The 24,657-nt window shown below is 44.7% G+C and overlaps 1 protein-coding gene across 2 annotated transcripts in view; it reads left to right on the top strand.

Annotated features, from left to right (window-relative positions):
- The window catches only part of LOC134927892 (glutamate decarboxylase 1-like), a 308,357-nt gene that overhangs the window by 260,119 nt on the left and 23,581 nt on the right, over positions 1–24,657 (top strand). For both annotated transcript variants that reach the window (XM_063922977.1, XM_063922976.1), the window contains 2 exons: positions 3,101–3,250; positions 3,947–4,054. In XM_063922977.1, coding sequence (XP_063779047.1) covers positions 3,101–3,250; positions 3,947–4,054 — 258 coding nt within the window. The remainder of the gene's footprint in view (positions 1–3,100; positions 3,251–3,946; positions 4,055–24,657) is intronic.

Below are 24,657 nucleotides of genomic sequence, written 5' to 3' on the forward strand. Positions count from 1 at the left end.
TTTTTTGTAAATCTAATGGCATTGACAACGCTTTTTGCCCGCACCTAATGGGCAAAACAGCGCAAAGAAGACGACTTTCAACTGATACCGAACAAAACTTCAACCGACAGATGTACATTAACCTGACATAGAATACCACTGCATTTACCATAAGTGTTCTTTATCTTCATTTCTACAACCCTCAGGTAATAACACACATAGTCGATAGGGAATACAGGCACAGATATCAGCAACCACATACCTCCCCTATTCATGTATCATCAACTAAAATGTGCTCCCCCATTTTGTTACAACCAAAGCCGAAAAGAGCTCAGTAAAGTTTGACAGCCCATCCACAGACCTGTACCACGGGATAAGAAGGAATTCAAATGTATACTTCGCAATACCTCGAAGCTTGATTTACAACACGTACGGCACGATGATACATGACCCCCCAAACATGGACTCATACACACATGCTTCTGCTATCTCATTAGGTCATACCCTCTTCCCACCTACTCCTCTCTCCTCCCTTACCCAACCATGGAAATGAATTAACCCCTGACATATATTTTTCTCCTTTTGAAATGTTTTAGAAGGTGGCAGTTATTATTGACTGCCAAAGGGTGGACTGTCAAAGTCAGAAAAATATCTCTACACACACTGCCATATTTGCACCTCATACTGGTCCGCGCTGCGCATGCGTACGCTCTCCCGTACGTGCACATACTCACAGTCGCGGGCACCCGCAGGCGCACGGTATGCGTATTTACGGTAGAGTTTATGTAATCGTAGCGTGCGATTCATTCGTTACATATTTTCACTAATAATGTATTTTGTAGATCATGGTCCCTTTGATAGATACTGAAAGTTTAGTTAACATAGCATGTTCCTGAACAGAGAGATCCCTCTTTGTATTGTACGAAGGGTCTAACAGGGGTCATACAGTAGTGTTTGGTACCCATCGGAAGAGTATTTAAATAGCAATATTCCGGTGTTGGTTTGGAGCGGATTAATCGCTCGTGCGAATAGTTATGGACATAAGAAGTTTATGTCCATTTACTATTATTTGTTCTTACTTAGTCATGCGGCGGGAAACCCAGTATCCCACCCACCTGGACAGTTGGAAACAGTCACAGCCCACCTGTATGAATCAACCTATGACCTTTTGTTATAATGCGAAGCCGAATTCCTGTGTCCAATGAACAATGAGATTGTAGGGACCATTGAATTGTATTGTGTGTGGGGCATAAATAGGCAGGCCGACCGTATCCAGGGCACTCTCTTCAACGGTTCTCATTGCTGATAATCGGGAGCTGGATATCGAGGCGCATGCGATCGTTTCCCCTTGTGCGTAAGTGTTTCTCCGCAATCATATTGTCTTGATGTTATTGTGAGCCATCTCTCTCTCCCCTCTTTCTCCCTTATTTTCCCTTGATTGTATTGTATTGTATTGCATTGTATTTCCTGTGTAGTTATCTGGTTAGTTAGTCTATGTTATATTGTAGTGTATGATTTGTTCTGTGATTCTTTTGCAAGTATAATAGTCATAATACATATAATAGGTTTTGGACCCTAAGCCCAGGTATCTGTGTATTTCTTATAGTGTTAAGTATTCCCTGAGCGTCGGTGACGCCCAAGCAGCTTTGTAGTTAATCAGGTTACACCAGGTTGCATTTACACTCTAACACCACACTAAGATTTACTGTATATTTCGCTGTTAATGGTATAGATATAAAGGTTTAACGTTGTAAGCGTCTGCACCGCTGGTGATCTCCTCGTGGTCCCGAGCGTCCGCTACGCTATAGCGAATCATTACGTTAGTCGGCAGCCACTAGCGTGCCTGCCTGTGATCTCTGGGCCGCAAGCGAACGTGACGCTTGAGCGTCTCGACTACGGTTGAACGATCGTTACGCAACTTGCGTACCCTTACGGTACTTCTTACGTAGATAGCGTACAGTGTTCTTAGACCTCTTAAAGTGTTTTATATACGATAAATATTTAGCTTTATCACTGGGTTTTGGGTTTTTTTTTTATCGGAAGTGCTGTGCTGCTCCAGTGAGACAGCAGACGGCTCCCAGGGCAGTGTCTTTGACCCACCTGTCTGCCCGGAGCTGGCCCCGACGCTGTGCAGGTGAGCTCCAGTACCTGGGATCTCTCCTATGACGGCTACTGTCTTAAACTCTCTTCTTTGCCATGTAGTGATGCGACTAGCGTGCAGTGTACAGTACAAGCTATAGAAGCAAACTGTTGGGGCAGTGTTTTTCAGCAGGCTATGATCCCGGCTGACTGCCCAGCACCAACCGATAACAAGCTGCAGGCTACATCACATTGAGAGGACACACTGCCCCAGGCTTATGCTTGTTAACAGGTGCAGTCACCGATGTTACAGAAATCAAAAGTTCACTTTGCTAGCTATCTATTTGACAGTGGAAACTTAGAGCCTGGACAACCTCAAATCTCACCAAGTATCACTACAGCAGCTTTGTGGTGAATTTAAAGACAGACTTCATTATCGGCACTGTGCTACCAGTTAGCAGTATCCACCTCCACTTTGCCTCCCAGATGGGGATTTGGTGTAGCTTTTAGGGGGATGTACAGTAGTGTAGTGATGTACAGTATGTAGTGTAGTAATGTATTGCAGTATATAGGGGCATGTAGTGCACTGATGTGATGTAGCATATAAGGGGATGTAGTGTAGTATATAGGGTATATTGGGTATGTAGTGCAGTGTATAGGGGCATGTAGTGTAGTGATGTAGTTCAGCGTGTAGGGATGTAGTATAGTACTGCAGAGGATAGGGGAATGTAGTGCAGCAATGAAGTGTTATGATATAGTGCAGTGATATAGAGCAAGTATTTAAACACACTGCTGCAGGTGCATGTGATGCATAGGGCATTTGAGGCACATAGGAGAGTATTGTCCAATAGTATCCTCTTTTTTCAAAATGTTTGACAATCTAATTATTTTAGTCTGACAGGGTTGTTGGTTATTTTTTTTGAGGGGGGTGTTTTGGGGGCAGGCGCCAAATTAGTACCTGATCGGCTGCTGTGCGAAAAAATGCCATACATATCACATGGTGTTTTGTACTCAAAATTATTTCAGCTTTATTCTTTTTCAGGGTCTCTTGCAAGCTTGCAACCAGTTCTGTGCTGATTATCTCTTTCAACCAGACAAATTTTATGATATAACTTATGATACAGGAGACAAGACTATTCAGTGTGGCAGACACGTTGATATATTTAAACTATGGCTCATGTGGAAGGCAAAGGTACGCCAAAATGATTTAATGACTAACAATGTAACTTTTGCCCTTGAAATAAAAAAAAATCAGTTAAAATTTTAGGTTTGCAATATAGTGGTATATTCAATTGGTGCCGGTTTTTCCGACAGCCCGAAAAACCGGCACTGTTCGACAGAAATAGGTTGAATTTGCATTCGACCTATTCAATGACTGTGCCATTTTTACGACAGTCGGAAAAATCAGCATTTGTTAAAAAACACATGGATCAGCAGATTAGACGCGGATCCACGTGTTTTGTCGAATTAGCAGCCAATTCCGACAGAATTTTGGCCCGTTTTCGACAATGCTGATTTGACTTAAAAAAAAAGTCGGATCAGCATTGTCGAAAACGGCCAAAACCAGTCGGAATTGCCCTCTAATTGAATACTGAACTGCCGAATCTTCTCCGACAGAATTCGACAGTCATTGAATAGACCCCGATAGTGCTTAATAGTTGGATAGTGAACCAATTGTTTTTACTTATACAAAGGCATTGCGGCTTGATCGTAATGTAGCAAAACAGTATTTTATCATTATTATAAAGGGACTCTCCGTAAAAATGTGGCATATTTGGGGAATTTGTAAAACTGAAAGTGGAGGACAAGAACAGAAACCATATTTTTGTTTCACAATAATCATTAAGTTACTTGTTTTGAAAGTTTTTTAAGCTTTTCTTATTTGTAGGGTACATGTGGTTTTGAGCTTCAAATTAACAGATGTCTGGAAAACGCAGAGTACATGTACAAACAGTTATCCTGTAGAGAAAACTTTGAACTTGTCTTCCCTGATGCGGTAAGTGAACAAACGTAACTAGTATTGAAGGGACTGGTTTTGTCAGAGGAAATATCTTTTATCCATAGAAGTTGGTGTATGTATAAAGCGCAATGGAACATGCTAGCGCTAAATAAATAAATGTTAATAATGATAGTATGGTGGGTTTTTTGTTTCTATTATTATTTTACTTAAATACTAACATTTTATCTACTACCATGTAATTACTCCCTTTTGCAAGCTGACACTGGTACCTTGTCATCAACCAAGAACATACTTGCCTACTTTGAATGTCTCCTCTCCGGGAGAAGCCATGTAAAAGGTAGACAGTACAAAAGGGTCGACAATGGGTCAATTGGTCAACATGGAATTGGCCGACACAAAAAAGGTTGACACTAGTTTTTGTGTGTGTCATTTTCTATGTTAAACCACGTGACCCCAATTAGTGTACCGCGTCCCCTTGCATGTCTCGCATGGCAGGATACTATTCCCAATCGTAGTCCATGTGGATGGTAAATGATGACATTTTTTTAAAAAGTAAAAAAAAACCTTGTTTCATGTCCACCATTTGAACTTGTCGACCTTTGGTACCTGTCGACCTAATGCATGTCCACCATATGGGCTTGGCTTACTGACTATCGACCTATCATCTGAATGCCTACAGGGATTTTAGTAAACTGGATAACAGAGTTGGATTTTATGTTTTCTGTTCACTAACACATGAATACCAGAACCAATACTGTAGAAACAAATAATCGCTTTCTGTGTACGGTAGTTGTGCTGTTGGCATCCTGTATTACTGACCTCCTGCTAACTATGCATTGTAGATAACAGTATAACCTTTTATAAAGGTCACACTGCTGATATTTAAATGTAATTTATAATCCTTTCACAGAATGCTTGGTAAAGTGTCAACAATTGTTACTTAAAAAAAACCACCTGACAGATCCACTTAATGAGATAAAAAAGCTTCATTTCTGTTCTGTTTCTGCTGCTACTGAACAGTCTGTACCTAGGAATTCAGGTACCTGATTTACATGCAAAGTAACAATGAAAGAGCTGTTGTGTGATCATATGAAGGAAAAGAATGTAGGTCCCCTGAACTGAAATTGAGAACCTTGGATGGGATCCGGTCTTTAGGTCAACAAGACTTAGGTCGACAATGTCTAGGTCGACCACTATTGGTCGACAGTAAGTAGATCGACATGGTTTCTAGGTCAACATGGACTCTAGGGCGACGTACTAGGTCGACATGACAAAAGGTCGACGTGAGGTTTCACAATTATTATTTTTTTTGAGCTTTTTCATACTTTACGATCCACGTGGATTACAATTAGGAACGGTAACCTGTGTCGAGCACAGCAAGGCACCTTGCCCAAATGCGAGGGAACACGGGGCATTAATTGGGGTTCCCAGTCACTCTACAAAGAAACAACACCATTTTTTTTTTTTTTAAACTTGTCGTCCTTTCTCATACGTCCTAGAGGATGCTGGGGTCCACTTATTGACCATGGGGGTATAGACGGTTCCGCAGGAGCCATGGGCAGTCTTAAGACTTTTCAATGGGTGTGAACTGGCTCCTCCCACTATGCCCCTCCTCCAGCCTCCAGTTTTAGAAATGTGCCCAGGAGACTGGATGCACTCTGAGGAGCTCTACTGAGTTTCTCTGAAAAAGATTTATGTTAGGTTTTTTTATTTTCAGGGAGAACTGCTGGCAACAGACTCCCTGCTTCGTGGGACTGAGGGGGCAGAAGCAGAACCATCTTCCTGAAGAGTTTCATGGCTCTGCTTCTGTTTGACAGGACACCATTAGCTCCTGAAGGGAACTGAACGCTAGCTGTGCCTAGATGCTCACTCCCATAGCACGTCGTTACCCCCCTCACAGAGCCAGAAGTCTGAAGACAGGTGAGTATGAGAAGATAGATCTTCTAGCAACTAAAGTGACGGCTGAGGTACGGCGCGGCTGCCCACACACACAGAGCCTAAAACTGGCGCAAAGAAGGCATAAGATGCCGCTGGCACAGCCCTACCCCCGCCAGTATAAATATTAACAGACCTTGCTGAGCGAAAAACGCGCCATTTGCGGGGGCGGAGCTTCTTCCTCAGCCAGCCAGCATACTGCTCAGCGCCATTTCCTCTCTCTCCTCAGGTGCAGAGACAATGCTGGTCCTATCCTCCACTTCTGGCAACAAGTACAGGATGCAAATAAGGGGGGCACAAAGAGTTTGGTGGTGCATTACTAGTGTGAATTACTGTGTAAAAGCGCTATTGTCTGTGGGCATTCTGTGTTCACAGACATTACATACTGGCGCTGGGGTTGTGAACTGGCTGCTCCTATACTGTGTCCCTCTGACAGATTTTGCTGTGGGTCTGTCCCCTTATAAGTCCCAGTGTGTCTGTGAGTGTGTGCTGTACACGTGTAAGGCATGTCTGAGACAGGGAGTTCCTCCCCGGAGGAAGGCATTTTAGGGACACAGAGTTGTAATGTGGTGGCGCTGCCGGCACACCAAGAGCCTGCATGGGTGAAAGAAATACGTGACAGTATGCATCTTATTAACAGGAGGTTAGATAAGTCTGAATCTCAGGCTGAATGCTGGCGAAAATCTGTGGAAGATGTGATTTTTCAGGACTCAGTTCTTCCTTCTGCAGGCGGCCCCTCTGGGTCACATAAGAGATCATTTGTGAATACTGATACCGACACAGACTCTGATTCTTGTGTCGACGATAGTGACTCTAGAGAAACAGATCATAAATTGGCAAAAAAATCTACAATATATGATTGTGGCTATAAGGGACGTGTTGGAAGTTACAGAAGCCTCGCCTGTACCTCAGGAGAAGGCTTATTTATGTAAGGAAAAGAAATCCAAAGTCAAGTTCCGTCCTTCCCACGAGCTAAATGCTCTCTTTGCAGGGATGTGGGTGAATCCTGAAAAAAAAAATCATATTCCTAAGCGGATTCAGGTAGCTTACCCTTTCCCAGCAGAGGACAGAAAAAAATGGGAATCGGCCCCTGTGTTAGACAGTGCACTATCCAGGTTATTCTCCCTGCACCTGGCACGGCTTCACTAAAAGAGCCGGCTGACCGTAAGATGGAAACTACATTGAAATCCATTTATGTTGCCAATGGTACACTGCTCAGACCCACTATTGCCTGCGCGTGGGTCAGTCACGCTATTGAAAAATGGTCAGACAGCATGTCATCAGAAATTGACACGGTTGATAAAGATGAGATACTCCTTAAGTTAGGGTATATCAAAGACGCTGCCGCCTACATGCTAGAAGCGATGAAAGATATTGGACTCTTGAGTTCACAAGCCGCTACCATGGCAGTATCAGCTAGGCGGGCATTGTGGATTCGCCAGTGGAACGCGGATGCGGATTCCAAAAGAAACATGGAGGCTCTCCCATATAAAGGTGAGACCTTATTTGGCAATGGTCTGGATGCGTTAGTCTCGGCGGCTACTGCAGGTAAGTCAACGTTTTTGCCCTCTGCACCTGCACCGGCAAAAAAGACTTATTACACACACATGCAGTCCTTTCGGTCCAATAAATACAAAAGAGCAAGAGGTTCCCTCTTCTTTGCAGGATGGGGAAGAGGAAGGGGAAAGAAGCCCACAGCGGCTCCAGGTTCCCAGGAGCAGAAGTCTACCCCTACTTCTGCCAAATCTTCAGCATGACGCTGGAACTCCCTTGCGGGAGGCCGCTCGGGTAGGGGCACATCTCAAACTGTTCAGCCAAGGTTGGATTCTGTCTGGCCTGGATCCCTGGGTATTGCAAATAGTATCCATGGGATACAAGCTGGAGTTTCAAGACGTTCCCCCATGCCGATTTTTCAAATCAACCTTGCCAGCTTCTCTTCCAGAAAGGGAAGCAGTAACAGCGGCAATCCAAAATTATGTCAGGACCAGGTCATAATCCTGGTGCCTTTGCCGCAACAAGGGGAGGGGTTTTATTCAAGCCTCTTTGTAGTTCCGAAGCCGGACAGATGGGTCAGACCGATCCTGAACCTAAAAAATTTGAATCTCTACTTGAAACGGTTCAAGTTCAAGATGGAATCACTCCGGGCAGTGATTTCCAGTCTGGAGGAGGGGGATTACATGGTGTCGGTAGACATCAAGGATGCTTACCTGCATGTTCCCATTTATCCTCCTCATCAGGCCTATCTGAGATTTGCGGTTCAGGATTGCCATTACCAGTTCCAGATGTTACCTGTCAAAGTCGAAAAATATAGCGACCTATGATGCCTTGTACTAACCCCATGCGCTTGCCCGCTGCACGTGCACGTTCTCTCCCGTGCGTGCGCATATTCGCAGTTGCGTGACGGCGCCTCCACGGTCGTGCGCTCAGGCGCGTGGTATGTGCATTTACGGTAGAGTTTGTGTGCGTCTGGTGGGCGACTCGATCGTTACATATTTAATCCAAATAATGTATTTTATAGGTAATATTCCCTTTAATAATATCTGTAAGTATGATTAGTGTAACTGGTTCAGGGACAGAGAGATTCCTCTTTGCATGCTGGGAGGGCTCAGACAAAGATTGGAGGGTAGTGTATGGTGTCCAGCTGTGGGGTATTGAAGGGGTGTTGTGCCTATGATAATTGGGAGGGATTTGCATAGTTCCTGCTCATGGTTATGCACAGAAGTAGAAAATAAGATTAATTGCATTCCGAATAAATTACACAATAGTGCAGGGTAGGTGAATGGAATTCAGTCATTTCTTTCCCACAGACTGAATACAATAGCCTTATTTACACTAAGCTTTGAGATTCTATGAAGAGGGCTTACACCTTTGTTTATGAATAGAACCAGGTTTCTCTCCAGAATAATGAGTGCTGAGTAGTCAATTGTCTCAACTGAAGGTGGGGTAAACAAAGCCCAGAGACAGAGTTTGTTTGGAAGATCCAAAACAATAGCTTTCCTCAATATAATCAGACAAAGAGGAATTTAGAATACTAACAAGTCCTAGCCATCGCCCACTTCTTGAACTAACCAATGATCCCAGGTGTAGTACATGTCCCACCCCCTAACCAATGGAAAGAGAGCACACAGTATCTATTGTAGTATGTCTTGAGTAAGTAAATAAATATAGCTTGCAATAGGCTTGGTGACACAAGACTCTGCAAGGTTTTCACGCTGAAGGCTAGAGCCCTGGTCCAGGTTGCGCCGGCAAAGTCATTCCCAGTGTGTAAGTTTTTCTCTGTAACCAACTTATTCTCTGTTTGTATTTTCCATACTCTCTCTCTCTCTCTGTTATTTTTACGCTGTTGTATATTGTATAATTTCTGTTATTCTGTTTAGGTGTTTATGTTAGTGCTGTAGTGTATAAGCTGTAACTGTTTTCCCCTTTTACATACTAAAATCATCTAGATAAAGGTTTTGGAACCTTACAAGGTATTGTGTGTTTATCATTACATTGCTAAGGGTACTCGGAGCGTCTCAATCGCTCAAGCGGCTTTTATATAATAGAGGTTAATCAGTGTTACATTGTGTTGCATACAAGGTTTACTGTGTGTCATCCTGTGAGCATCTGTGCCGCTCGTGTTCCTCTTGTGGGCACAGCGTCCGCTACGCTAGTAGCGTAGCATTATGGTACTCGGACCGCCTATAGCGTGCTCGATACCCAGCGTAAGCCGTGAGCGAACGTGCCGCTCGTGCGTCTCGACCACGGCCTAGCGTCTGCTACGCTAAGTGCGTACCCTTACGGTACCCCGTACGCCCATTGCGTACTGAGTCTCTTACCAATATATAGTGAATGTTATAAGATAAATATTTAGCTTTATCAATTGGCGGCTCGTCCGTCCTCCACATATCCGCTCTAGCGAACACAAGCAGACTTTATCTGTCAGGAAAGGGCGGGAAGGCGTATCCCTTCGTATCCGTGTTGGTGGTGAGGGATACGGTAGTGCTGACTAGATAAGCGTCTGCATCGCTACGCTGTTGGAGTGCTGGTGGAATCCGGAACCGGAAGGTAAGAACAGTACGCTATTGTCTTTTAAAACTGTTTTATTTCTGTTTGATACACATTGCGTACGCAACACACGCACACACCTGCATTTTTCCATTTGTGTAATTTTCACATCTCGCCTTCCTGTTTGCCATTTATCATTGATAACGTGCTGAGAAAGATTTGTTGCTGTTGGTAGTTAAAAGTAAAATTAATACGTAAGGGAGTAATTTGTAAAACACGCACACGGCTTGCCTAAGATACAAGGAAGTTCTGTGTGGTGTTCAGTAAATGATTACAGTTAAATATCATTTGCATTGATAGAAACGTGTTACTTGTGTTACTGTGGACGTGTCTGGCCTGCGTACACGTGTCTCTAACAAAGGGTGGGACTAGCGTACGCAAAGGGCTCACACACGTAGCGTATATTACGCAACGGAGCGTATGGGTACGCCCACGTAATACAAATCACACGATAGTATTGTTTTAGTAGGCGATACGGAGGCAACGCCATAATAGCGCAAGTCACTCTCAGTGTCCTAAATTTTAGCGTAAATAATCCTTCTCTAGTTGTAACTCCTTTGGGACTAAGACTGCGATACTGAATGAAAGGGATTTCTGCGCAGAAACGAAAGTAAAGAGTATATGAGGTGAAAGAGTGTGTGCATATATATATATATATATATATATAAGTTTCTCATTTTTGGTTGGAACCACAGGAAATCGAGTTCTCGTGAGGTACATACGTGAAAGTGACGGCGCGGTGGCTTGGGAGGCATCCCTTGTTAACACATTAAAATAAGAGCATTAGAGTATAGCAGACCAGGAGGTCACGGACCAGGAGGTCCAGAGACAGACCAGGAGGTCTAGGTACAGCGGACTAGGAAGTCTGCTATAGATAGAATCAAGAAGCACAACACCAGGAGGGTTGGTGCAATACCCATATAGGCCATTAAGCTCTGGCTGAAGGAATTCGCAGCCACAATTTTCGATTCCACTGGTCGTTCCGCACATAAGATTAGTTGCTTATGTGCAGTACGATTGTACCGCATGTAATTGTGTGTATTAGTTTGTAACTTGACCCAGTACCATTTGCGTACGCTAGAGGGGTCATAAACGCTATTTGTACATTCTAACGTGATTTGTGTAATTTTTTTTATTTTAAGGGAGGTTCGCTGGTCACTCAGGAATTCTCCAGCAACTGATATTTACTGGGAAGGGTTATGTGCTCTTCGGATCACACCCACACGTTCCAGTAAATAGAGGTTCAGGTTGCAGGGGCCCTAGGTTGAGTACGCCAGCGCTAAGGCAGTGTGTGGGCGTATTGGTCAACGTGGGCGAGTGAGTGAAGGTACTCGGTAAACTTTCACCGTCGGCCTACCCCGGACATCTTGGTTTTTTTAAGGGTTCGCTGAAGACCCTGATATGAAGGTCAGAGGTAGTGAAAGCAGCACCTGCAAAGATGGGGGCCAGTTGTTCAGGTAGGGGGCAATCAACCCTGGTTCAGGTTGATTTAGTAAACCGGCCAATAGGGTCGGCAAGGTATATCATGTGTGAGAAATACGGTTCACACACAGAGGTTTTGTGCGATGAATGGGAAAGAATGACTGTGCATGACGGGGAAAAGTTCCCACGGGTAGGCAGTTTTAGCCCCGATATGTTACAAAATCTAAGGAGAAGGATATGTCTCATTAAATCTGCAAAGAGACGGATCAAACATTATGATTATTTACAATTATGGCAACAGAAGGGTGAAATAGAAAGAGGATTGGCTCAAGCGGCTGGATCTAACCCTATCAGGAAACTGATAGCCACCGCACCACCACCACCATACATAACAGGAGAGAAAGTGGTTGCAGAGAATGGCACACTGGTGTATGATAAACATGCACTTAGTAACTGTATAGATGTTAAGAATAATGTAACTGAGATTGTTGATGCTAATACTAACCCGTGCAAGCTGTACCCTGTTTTAAACTTTCCCCAGGATTGTGACCAAGAGGATGAGCCAACAACAATATCGGCACTCTCTCTAGCAGCCACCGTAGCAGAAACAACAGTGGGCACGGCCCAACCAGTAAGAGCAGTATCAAAGGCCCCTAGTGGAGAGACAGGTGAGGTCGTATCAACTGGTAAGTACGGCACTGTACACTATGCTGAAACCATTACACCACATGTTGTAGAATCTACTCAGAATGATGTTATTGAACTTAATCCTGTTAGGGTAATTGCAGTACCAAATGGGAAAACTGACACTTCAGGAGTCACTCCTGTCAGAAACATCGCCATGCACTGCCCCTTTTCCCGAACGGAATTAAGATCAATGGTGTCTGAATTCCCTGATCCTAGGAAAGATCTAGTTGCAAGCCAGAAGTACATTAGAGAGCTAGGAAATACTGTGGAGCCCAATAACAAAGATTGGCGGATATTGCTGAGGGCATGTTTACCCTCCAATGTCGACTCAGCGAGATTTATAGCTGACTGTAGACTAGATGAAGAGGTACCCCTTACTGAGGAGTACAATCAAGATAATGTGAAAAGAATTAATTTACAGCTAGGAGTATATTTCCCAGCTGTTGCTAAATGGAACAAAATTTTCTCCATTAAGCAAAAAGAGGGAGAAATAGCTGCTGATTATTTTCATCGGGCACTGCAGGAAATGGCTAAGTATACAGGGATAGAAGACATTAAGACAAATGTGAATCATAGAGAAGTAGCAGTATCTGTGTTAATGGATGGTTTAAAGGAAGTATTGAGGACGAGGGTACAGACCACCCAACCATGTTGGCGAGGTTTGTCGGTGGCTACTTTGAGAGAGGCCGCTATTGATCATGATCGGAACATCACCAGACACAGGGAGTCGCAGAGTGATAAGCTGATGGCCGTAAGTATACAGGCCCTTACCACAAGGCCAACTCAGCATAAGTCTCAGACCCCTGTGGGTAAGTCAAATGTGGTAACTTGTTATTACTGTCATAAAGAGGGACATTTTGCACGAGACTGTAGATTGAAAAATACACAAAAATCATATCAACCCCCTAGACAACGACATGACACACGAAATTGGGATCAAGGACCGCAGAGACGGAGTTATGAGCCACACGCAGGGGAAACAAAAAGGTATCCCCCAAGAAGAGACTGGCAAGTCTCTGATAGTTCCCATTTACCCCTTCACAGGTAATAGCTGCCAGCGCAACGCAGGGAGGTCACCACATACAATAGGGGTGGGGCCACACCTGTAGTCTGCAGCCAGTGAAATTAATTGCGAGCCTTGGAAGTGAACCCGAGGTCACAATTGATGTAGCTGGTAAATCTCTAAATTTCCTTGTAGATACGGGGGCGGCCAAGTCAGTGATAAATTCGACCGTGGGCATGAGAACCACTGGTAAAATAATTCCAGCCATGGGAGTAACAGGAGTAGTACAACACTACCCTTTAAGCAAACCTGCAAAGATTACGATAGGTCCTTTGCATAGCAAGCATTCTTTTCTGCTGGCTGCATCGGCTCCGACTAATCTCCTAGGGAGAGATTTACTGTGCAAAATGGGACGTGTCATATATTGTACTCCTGAAGGTGTGTTCTTGGACATACCCGAAAACCACGCTCAGGAAGTGCAGGATATGCTAGACTCCCCAACAAGATTAATGTCACACACTGTTGTTGTAAATAGGTGTCCGTCCAAGGTAGAGGAAATGATTTCCCAGATACCGGAATCACTTTGGACCAAAGATGGACAAGACACTGGATTAATGGCAAACGTAGCCCCAGTAGTTGTACAAGTAAAAGATGGTAGGATAGCTCCAAAAATCCCACAATACCCTCTGAAGCCAGATGTGGAGTTAGGAGTTTACCCTGTAATAGAGCGCTTGCTACAACAGGGCATTCTGGTAAGGACGTCCAGCACTGCCAATAGTCCCATCTTCCCTGTTAAAAAGAGTGGGGGGAGGGGTTACAGATTAGTGCAGGATCTAAGAGGGATCAACAAAATAGTTGAGAGTCAATTCCCCGTAGTGCCAAATCCAGCTGTCATCCTTATGCAAATCCCTCCCACTGCCAAATTTTTCACTGTGATTGACCTCTGCTCTGCTTTCTTCTCGGTACCTCTGCACCCTGACAGTCAATACTTATTCGCATTTACATACAGAGGAGTTCAGTACACCTGGACTCGATTACCACAAGGTTTCATTGACAGTCCAAGTATTTTCTCACAAGCCTTGCATGATTGTTTACAGTCTTTTCAACCTGAGAGTGGATCAATATTAATACAGTATGTAGATGACTTACTGCTATATTCAGATTCACTTGAATCGTCCCTGAGAGATACGAAACAACTCCTGTTTCATCTTTCAGACACCGGACACAGGGTTTCCAAAGATAAGTTACAATTATGCCAGACCAAGGTAAAATATTTGGGACACTGTCTGACACAAGGACTGAGACACCTCACCGCTGATAGAATTCAAGCAATTCGTGAGATGACCCTGCCACAAACCCAGCAACAGATAAGAACGTTTTTAGGAATGTGTGGGTATTGCCGTAACTGGATCCCAGGTTTTTCCATACTGGCCTTGCCTTTACAGGAGATGGTCTCCTCAAACAAACCTGATCGGATTTCGCACACAGACGAGTCTGAGATGGCATTTGAGAGACTTAAACAGTGCCTAAAGCAGGCACCAGCATTAGGCATGCCAGATTATGGAAAACCCTTTGAGCTGTACGGAACAGAGAGTGCTGGGTGCGCGGCAGGTGTCTTAACCCAGAAGCATGGTGATGCCAGCAGGCCGGTAGCCTACTATAGCGCTCAGCTAGACATGGTAGCGCGATCCCTCCCCACATGCTTGCGAAGTGTTGCAGCAATAGCATTGCTAGTAAGTAAAAGCGAAGATGTAGTGCTAGGACACAACCTCACAATTCATACACCACATGCAGTGTCAGCTTTACTGAATTCTGCCCAAACCAGACACGTCTCATCAGCGCGGTTTACAAGATGGGAATTGGCATTGATGGCCCCCGTAAACATCACCATAAGGAGATGCAGCGCACTAAATCCTGCAACATATCTCCCAGGTGTGCCTGGACAGGCACAAAGGGTGGAGGATGAGAGTGATGGTGAAGGAGGATTTAGTAAGGAAAATGACACACATGATTGTATGGAATATTTGACCCAAAATTTCACGGCAAGGCCTGACATCAGTGACAACCCACTGGAAGATGTAGATTTTACTTTCTACACTGACGGCAGTTGTCACAGACAGACGGACTCGGGAGACTTGTGTACTGGATACGCAGTCGTAGATGACCAAGGTACCATAGAAGCGGAACCCCTAGGCCCACCACACTCAGCACAAGTTGCTGAACTGCTTGCCCTAACCAGAGCATGCGAATTGGCTAAAGGCAAGTCAGCCAATATCTACACAGATTCTAGGTACGCCTTCGGAGTAGTCCATGATTTCGGGGCCCTATGGCGCCTCAGAAATTTCATGACGGCAGCTGGCACACCCGTAGCACATGCAGCCCACATCAAAAGATTTCTAACAGCGATACAGGAACCCGACAGAGTGGCTGTTATCAAGTGTAAAGCTCACACGTATAGCCAAGACCCGGTATCACTTGGTAACAGCCGAGCAGACGAAGCTGCTAAATCAGCAGCCAGTACCCCCATACAGACAGACAGCACACAACTGATGGTATTTAATACTGTAAACACACAGAAATTGTATGAAATGCAAAATTTGTGTTCACCACAAGAAAAGGCAGGTTGGAGGTCAAAAGGATATGGCCAGGAGTCCTCAGGACTCTGGACAGATGGACAGGGTAAGCCAGTGGCACCCAGAGCATACCTTCCAAGTCTAACGGAAGCGGCACATGGGCTGACTCATCTAGGCAAAGAAGGAATGTGTAAGTTGGTAAGAGCTTATTGGTGCGCCCCAGGATTTTCTTCCCATGCGGGTAAAAGAGCGATGACATGTCTCACCTGCTTGAGGAAGAATATCGGAAAGGCAATACCAACAGAGCCATCCCATATCCCTCCTACAGATGGTCCTTTCCAGGTAATACAAATTGATTTCATACAATTGCCACCTTGTAGAAATTTAAAATATGTATTGGTTTGTATTGACGTGTTCTCAAATTGGGTTGAAGCATTTCCCGCGGCCACAAATACCGCTGTGTTTACTGCAAAGAAAATTGTGCAGGAATTTGTGTGTAGGTACGGTATCCCTAGAATCATTGAGAGTGATAGGGGTACCCATTTTACAGGTGAAGTTTTTCAAGTAATGTGTAAGTTGATGGGAATTAATAGTAAGCTGCACACTCCGTACCGCCCCCAGGCGAGTGCGAAAGTGGAAAGAGTAAACAGCACTATTAAAAACAAATTAAGCAAGGTAATGGCTGAAACAGGATTGTTGTGGCCCGAAGCTTTGCCAATCGTATTATACAGCATCAGAACCACTCCCAGGTCCCCTCTTAATCTGTCTCCTTTTGAAATTCTGTTTGGTCGACAACCCCATGTTATGATTAACCCCCAGGATGATTTGAAATGTAACAATGAAGTAACTGTAAAGTATTTAGTTAAAATTAGTAAGCAATTGAGGAATCAGAATGATAATCTAAAGTTGGTGATTCCTGATTTGCCAGACAGTAATTGTCATGACATTGAACCTGGGGATTATGTAATGATACGGAATTTTCTACGCTCAGGTTGCCTTATTGACAGATGGGAAGGACCATATCAAGTCTTATTGACCAGCACGACAGCATTGAAGGTTGCCGAGAGAGAGACTTGGGTCCATTCGTCTCATTGTAAAAAGGTTGCTGACCCAGAGAGGTCCCGTGATAAAGAACAGACGGTAGAGGTTGTATCACTAGAGTGTCTGTTCCGGGAAGGTTGAGACGACATCTGAGCGCTGAGAATAATAAGACCGGAGGCGTTTGTCGAGCCAGATTTCTTTTTCCCTTTTGTTATTTTCTCCAGTTCCCATCTCCCTCCTATTCTCCTCCCCACTTCTTATTTTTCTCCTTTTCCTCCTATAAGATGGACTTGCCCCAAGAGACTGTGATCCGGATTTTCCTGTTGACCATGATGTTGACCAGAGCAGTCTGTTTCGGTGAGAGTACCATGGAGGTCGAGAAAGGATCTGGAATGGGTTCTGATGACCAGGATGGAGGCGTAGTTTTCCAAGAGCAACATAATCACCGAGTAAAGGCGAGTATCAGAAAACGATCTGGTAGCATTGACAATAGAAGGAATTGTGAAGGATTGTTAGCTGAAGAGAACTGCATCTGTAGGCATTGTGACAATATAGTGGAGGATGGGTACATCAAGAAATGTCAGTCCAGTTTTAATGTCCACATGGACCGGCATCCATTGAGTGACTATCACTCCTTAGTGGGTAAAGTGTTAAACCAGACAGACTGTTGGGTATGCTCTCAAGTACCTCAAGGTCGTAGCAAACCAGGACTAGTACCATTCCCTTTAACTGTAGGAGAGGTACTTGAGTTAAGTGGTGGGAGGCCGGTGGACAAGAGGTTTAATATCTCTAGTCCTCCTAGTTTGAAGCTCAACCAGTATCACGTGGATAAGTCCTTAGTATGCTTTAACATTTCCAATCCCCGAAAGCCGGGAAATTGGGAAGTGTCATGGAGTAATCAAACCATGACATTTTCATATAGAGCCGATAGAATGCCCATAGACACAGAGCTTATACGCCAGATAGCCAACAGTGGAAAATATTTCCGGTATAGGTACACTCTAGGAAGTAGGACCATGCAAGTTGGAGAAGTATCACCAGGATACTGTGCACATATCGTACAAACTGATACGTGTACTAGACAGATGGGAGAGTTAGGGTTTTCATATGGAAAATTTGTACCATGGTAATGTCATACTCCGTCCCATATGTTCTCCCCGATGATGCATATTTCATATGCGGGAGAAAGGCGTATAAGTGGCTTGCCCCAAACTCAGAGGGATTGTGTTACATTGGAAAAGTACTGCCTGAAGTAATGACTGTATCCCATTTAAAAATGAAAGATATTCACCGCGGTGCCCAAGCTCCTTACACTCTCACTCATTACGAGCACGTCGTTAAAAGGCACCTGATTGAAAGGACAGAGCATCCGGCCTCTGACCTGATCCATGAATCCACCGGGATTCAATTCCTACTCGCGTTAGATATCACTCGCACCGCCAGAGGAGTGATAAACTATAGATATATATCTGCGCTAGCAAACTTGTTAGACAATATCACCGAAATGTATGACGACACGTTCAGGTACACTGGGAAAGAGTTACAAGCCTACAAAACAGAGCTGGTTCAGCATAGGATGATTCTCAATTATCTCACAGCAGTGACAGGCGGGTATTGTGTTACCCTAGCAACTCAGTATGGAGTAAAGTGCTGCACGTATATTACAAACAGCACTGAGGACCCGGCCGAGGTCATAGACCAAAAGATGGATGACATTTTGCAATTGAAGTGGGAGTTTCGAAGGAAACACAGTCTCACACTCGCTGCTGTGGGTAATGAGCTGACCAGTTGGGTGTCATGGTTGAACCCACGAAATTGGTTCTCTGGTTTAGGAGAATGGGCCCAAGGTATTATAATGGATGTAGGGAAATTTCTCTTGTGTATTCTGGGAGTCGTCATATTGGTTGGTCTGATATTTAGATGCGTTCGGGCTTTAACGAAATGTAATGGTATTACCAGAGTGATGAGTCTGAGGAGCGAGGACACTGTAATAACAACAACTAATTTGATTTATGACCCAACGATAGAGACAATGTTGTGATGAAAATGTGATTCCACGGTCCGTTTCTTTCACCCGTTTCTCCTTTGTTTTCCTCCAAGGTACAAAGACATCCACTTGGAAGAAGAATTTGACAACCTCTTTTATACAGACCATTGATGAACTATGCCACAGACCCCCAATATCCCTAGTGACTTTACCTTTTTACGAAAGCCCAATACTTTAGAGACTGTAATTACATGGACAATGGAAAAGCTTTTGCTCGCTATTTACAACAAAAGCACCGAGAGACGTCAGACAACATGTACATCAAGACAAGACATCAGACAAGACCTCAATCGGCGACTGTTTATTTAAACTCACATAGTTTACGACTGCATTTATAACGATTGTTTCTTATCTTCATCTCTACAACCTCCAGGTAATGACACACATAGTCGACACGGAATATAGACACATATATCAGCATTCACATGTTCCCCCCTTCATGTATCATCAACTAAATGTGCTCCCCCATTTGTTGCAACCAAAAGCCGAAAAGAGCTCGGTAGAGTTTGACAGCCCATCCACAGACCCTTGATAAGGGATAAGAAGTATTCAATGTATACTTCGCAATACCTCGAAGCTTGATTTAAAACACGTACGGCACGATGATACATGACCCCTCAAACATGGATTTCATACACACATGCTTTTACTGTCTCACTAGGTCATATCTTTCTAACCTTCTCCTCTCTTCCCTTACCCAATCATGAAAAGGTGTTTACATGATGACATATATTTTTCTGTTTGAATTGTTTAGGAAGTGGCAGTTATTGGTGACTGCCAAAGGGTGGACTGTCAAAGTAAAAAAATATAGCGACCTATGATGCCTTGTACTAACCCCATGTGCTTGCCCGCTGCACGTGCATGTTCTCTACCGTGCGTGCGCATATTCGCAGTTGCATGACGGCGCCTCCACGGTCGTGCGCTCAGGCGTGTGGTATGTGCATTTATGGTAGAGTTTGTGTGCGTCTGGTGGGCGACTCGATCGTTACATATTTAATCCAAATAATGTATTTTATAGGTAATATTCCCTTTAATAATATCTGTAAGTATGATTAGTGTAACTGGTTCAGGGACAGAGAGATTCCTCTTTGCATGCTGGGAGGGCTCAGACAAAGATTGGAGGGCAGTGTATGGTGTCCAGCTGTGGGGTATTGAAGGGGTGTTGTGCCTATGATAATTGGGAGGGATTCGCATAGTTCCTGCTCATGGTTATGCACAGAAGTAGAAAATAAGATTAATTGCATTCCGAATAAATTACACAATAGTGCAGGGTAGGTGAATGGAATTCAGTCATTTCTTTCCCACAGACTGAATACAATAGCCTTATTTACACTAAGCTTTGAGATTCTATGAAGAAGGCTTACATCTTTGTTTATGAATAGAACCAGGTTTCTCTCCAGAATAATGAGTGCTGAGTAGTCAATTGTCTCAACTGAAGGTGGGGTAAACAAAGCCCAGAGACAGAGTTTGTTTGGAAGATCCAAAACAATAGCTTTCCTCAATATAATCAGACAAAGAGGAATTTAGAATACTAACAAGTCCTAGCCATCGCCCTCTTCTTGAACTAACCAATGATCCCAGGTGCAGTACATGTCCCACCCCCTCACCAATGGAAAGAGAGCACACAGTATCTATTGTAGTATGTCTTGAGTTAGTAAATAAATATAGCTTGAAATAGGCTTGGTGACACAAGACTCTGCAAGGTTTTCACGCTGAAGACTAGAGCCCTGGTCCAGGTTGCGCCGGCGAAGTCATTCCCAGTGTGTAAGTTTTTCTCTGTAACCAACTTATTCTCTGTTTGTATTTGCCATACTCTCTCTCTCTCTCTCTCTCTGTTATTTTTACGCTGTTGTAAATTGTATAATTTCTGTTATTCATTTTAGGTGTTTATGTTAGTGCTGTAGTGTATAAGCTGTAACTGTTTTCCCCTTTTACATACTATAATCATCTAGATAAAGGTTTTGGAACCTTACAAGGTATTGTGTGTTTATCATTACATTGCTAAGGGTACTCGGAGTGTCTCAATCGCTCAAGCGGCTTTTATATAATAGAGGTTAATCAGTGTTACATTGTGTTGCATACAAGGTTTACTGTGTGTCATCCTGTGAGCGTCTGCGCCGCTCGTGTTCCTCTTGTGGGCACAGCGTCCACTACGCTAGTAGCGTAGCATTACGGTACTCGGACCGGCTATAGCGTGCTCGATACCCAGCGTAAGCCGTGAGCGAACGTGCCGCTCGTGCATCTCGACCACGGCCTAGCGTCTGCTACGCTAAGTGCGTACCCTTACGGTACCCCGTACGCCCATTGCGTACTGAGTCTCTTACCAATATATAGTGAATGTTATAAGATAAATATTTAGCTTTATAATACCTTTCGGTCTCTCCACGGTGCCGAGGGTATTCACCAAGGTGATGGCGGAGATGATGCTCCTTCTTCGTCAAAAAGGAGTCAATATAATTCCTTATCTGGACGATCTCCTGATAAAGGCGAGATCCAGGGAGCAGATGTTACAAAACATCACGCTCTCCCTGTCGATACTCCAACAACGCGATTGGATCATAAATTATCCAAAGTCATAATTGGAACCGACAACAAGATTGTCTTTTCTGGGATGATTCTGGACACGGAAGTTCAGAGAGTATTTCTTCCGGTGGAAAAGGCTCTGGAAATCCAGAAAATGGTAAAACAATTATTGAAACTATCTAGTGTGTCGATCCATCAGTGCATTCGGTTGTTGGGGAAGATGGTGGCGGCCTACGAGGCCATACAGTTTGGCAGGTTCCATGCCAGAGTATTCCAGTGGGACCTGTTGGACAAGTGGTCGAGATCCCACCTTCACATGCACCGAAAAATATTCCTGTCATCAAAAGCCAGGATTTCACTCCTGTGGTGGCTACAGTCTGCACCTACTAGAGGGACGCAGATTCGGGATTCAGGACTGGGTCCTGGTAACCACGGATGCAAGTCTCCGAGGCTGGGGAGCTGTCACTCAGGGGGAAAGCTTCCAAGGAAAATGGTCAAGTCAGGAAGCCTGCCTTCACATAAACGTGCTGGAATTGAGAGCCATTTACAACGGCCTCCGACAAGCGGTACATCTTCTTCAAGATCATCCCGTGAAGATCCAGTCGGACAATGTAACAGCAGTCACGTACATAAACAGGCAGGGCGGAACGAAAAGCAGAGCAGCAATGGCAGAGGTGACAAAGATCCCCCTCTGGGAAGAAAGGCATGCAAAAGCTCTGTCAGCAATTTTTATTCCGGGAGTGGACAACTGGGAAGCAGACTTCCTCAGCAGACACGATCTCCATCCAGGAGAGTGGGGCCCCCACCAAGAAGTCTTCGCAGAGGTGACAAGTCTTTGGGGAGTTCCTCAAGTAGACCTGATGGCATCTCGTCTCAACAAGAAGCTTCAGAAATATTGTTCCAGGTCGAGAGACCCTCAAGCAATAGCAGTGGATGCGTTAGTGACCCAGTGGGTATTCCAGTCAGTGTATGTCTTCCCTTCACTTCCGCTGATCCCAAAAGTTCTCAGGATCCTAAGAAGAACAAAGGTTTGAGCAATCTTCATTGCCCCAGGCTGGCCAAGGAGGGCTTGGTACCCAGATCTTCAGGAGTTGCTCATAGAAGATCTACAGCCTCTTCCTCTTCGTGAGGACCTGCTGCAGCAGGGGCCGTGCGTTTATCAGGACTTACCGCGGCTATGTTTGACGGCATGGCTGTTGAGCGCCGGATCCTAGCCCGTAAGGGTATTCCGAAAGAAGTCATTCCCACACTTATTCAGGCCAGGAAAGGAGTAACATCGAAACATTACCACCGTATTTGGAGAAAGTATGTGTCTTGGTGTGAATCCAAGAAGGCTCCTACGGAAGAGTTTCACTTGGGACGTTTTCTCCATTTTCTGCAGGCTGGTGTGGAGGCGGGCCTCCGATTGGGGTGAATCAAGGTCCAGATTTTGGCCTTGTAAGTGTTCTTCCAAAAACAATTGGCCTCCGTTCCAGTGGTTCAGACCTTGGTGAAAGGCGTTTTGCACATCCAGCCTCCTTTTGTGCCTCCAGTGGCACCATGGGACCTTAATGTGGTGTTGCAGTTCCTTAAATCGGATTGGTTTGAGCCTCTACGAGAGATAGAGTTGAAGTTTCTCACTTGGAAAGTGGTGATGCTTTTGGCATTGGCATCCGCACGGCGGGTGTCTGAATTGGGGGCCTTGTCTCACATGAGCCCTTACCTGATTTTCCATGAAGATAGGGCAGAGTTGCGAACTCGCCAACATTTTCTTCCAAAGGTGGTTTCTTCTTTCCACATAAACCAACCTATTGTGGTGCCAGTGGTTACTGACACGTTCACTGAGTCAAAGTCTCTAGATGTGGTTAGAGCTTTGAAGATTTATGTCGCTAGAACAGCTCGAATTCGGAAAACAGAGTCTTTGTTTGTCCTGTATGCTCCCAACAAGATTGGGTGTCCTGCTTCCAAGCAGACTATTGCACGTTGGATCAGAAGTACGATTCAGCAAGCTCATACTACGGCTGGATTGCCGTTGCCGAAGTCTGTGAAGGCCCATTCCACTAGGAAGGTGGGCTCATCCTGTGCGGCTGCCCGGGGGGTCTCGGCTTTACAACTTTGCCGAGCAGCTACTTGGTCGGGGCCAAACACGTTAGCAAAATTCTACAAGTTTGATACCTTGGCCGATGAAGACCTCAAGTTTGGTCAATCAGTGCTGCAGGGTCATCCGCACTCTCCCGCCCATACTGGAGCTTTGGTATAAACCCCATGGTCAATAAGTTGACCTCAGCATCCTCTAGGACGTATGAGAAAACAGGATTTTAATGCCTACCGGTAAATCCTTTTCTCCTAGTCCGTAGAGCAGGCATTCCCAACCACGGTCCTCAAGGCACACCAACAGTGCAGGTTTTAGTGATATCCAGGCTGCAGCACAGGTGACTTAATTAGTAGCTCAGTTATTTTGATTTAACCATCTGTGCTGCAACCTGGATATCACTAAAACCTGGGAATGCCTGTCGTAGAGGATGCTGGGCGCCCGTCCCAGTGCGTACTTTACCTGCAGTTTAGTTATACACAAGTTGTGTTATGTTAGTTTCAGCTTGTTGCTGCAATTGATTCATGCCTGTTGGCGTGTGTTATGTTGATTGCCATGTGTGCGGCATGGTTGAGGTGTGAGCTGGTATGTATCTCACCACTAGTGTTAAAGTAAATCCTTTCCTCGAAATGTCTCTACGGACTAGGAGAAAAGGATTTACCGGTAGGTATTAAAATCCTGTTTTTTTTCATGTCGATTAGTACATGTCGACCTAGAGTCCCTGCCGACCTAGAAACCATGTCGACCCACTTACTGTTGACCAATAGTGGTCGACCTAGACACTGTTGACCTAAGTCTAGTCTATCTACCATACCACAACCCCTTGGATATCATTGTCATAAACAATGGCCCTCATTCCGAGTTGTTCGCTCGCAAGCTGCTTTTAGCAGCTTTGCACACGCTAAGTCGCCGCCTACTGGGAGTGAATCTTAGCTTCTTAAAATTGCAAACGACGTATTCGCAATATTGCGATAAGACATCTCTGTGCAGTTTCTGAGTAGCTCGAGACTTACTCGGCATCTGCGATCAGTTCAGTGCTTGTCGTTCCTGGTTTGACGTCACAAACACATCCAGCGTTCGCCCAGACACTCCTCCGTTTCTCCAGCCACTCCCGCGTTTTTCCCAGAAACGGTAGCGTTTTTTCACACACACCCATAAAACGGCCAGTTTCCGCCCAGAAACACCCACTTCCTGTCAATCACATTACGATCACCAGAACGAAGAAAAAAACGTGAGTAAAATTCCTAACTGCATAGCAAATTTACTTGGCGCAGTCGCAGTGCGAACATT

The sequence above is a fragment of the Pseudophryne corroboree genome, chromosome 5, assembly GCF_028390025.1.
Source record: "Pseudophryne corroboree isolate aPseCor3 chromosome 5, aPseCor3.hap2, whole genome shotgun sequence".
NCBI lineage: Eukaryota > Metazoa > Chordata > Amphibia > Anura > Myobatrachidae > Pseudophryne > Pseudophryne corroboree.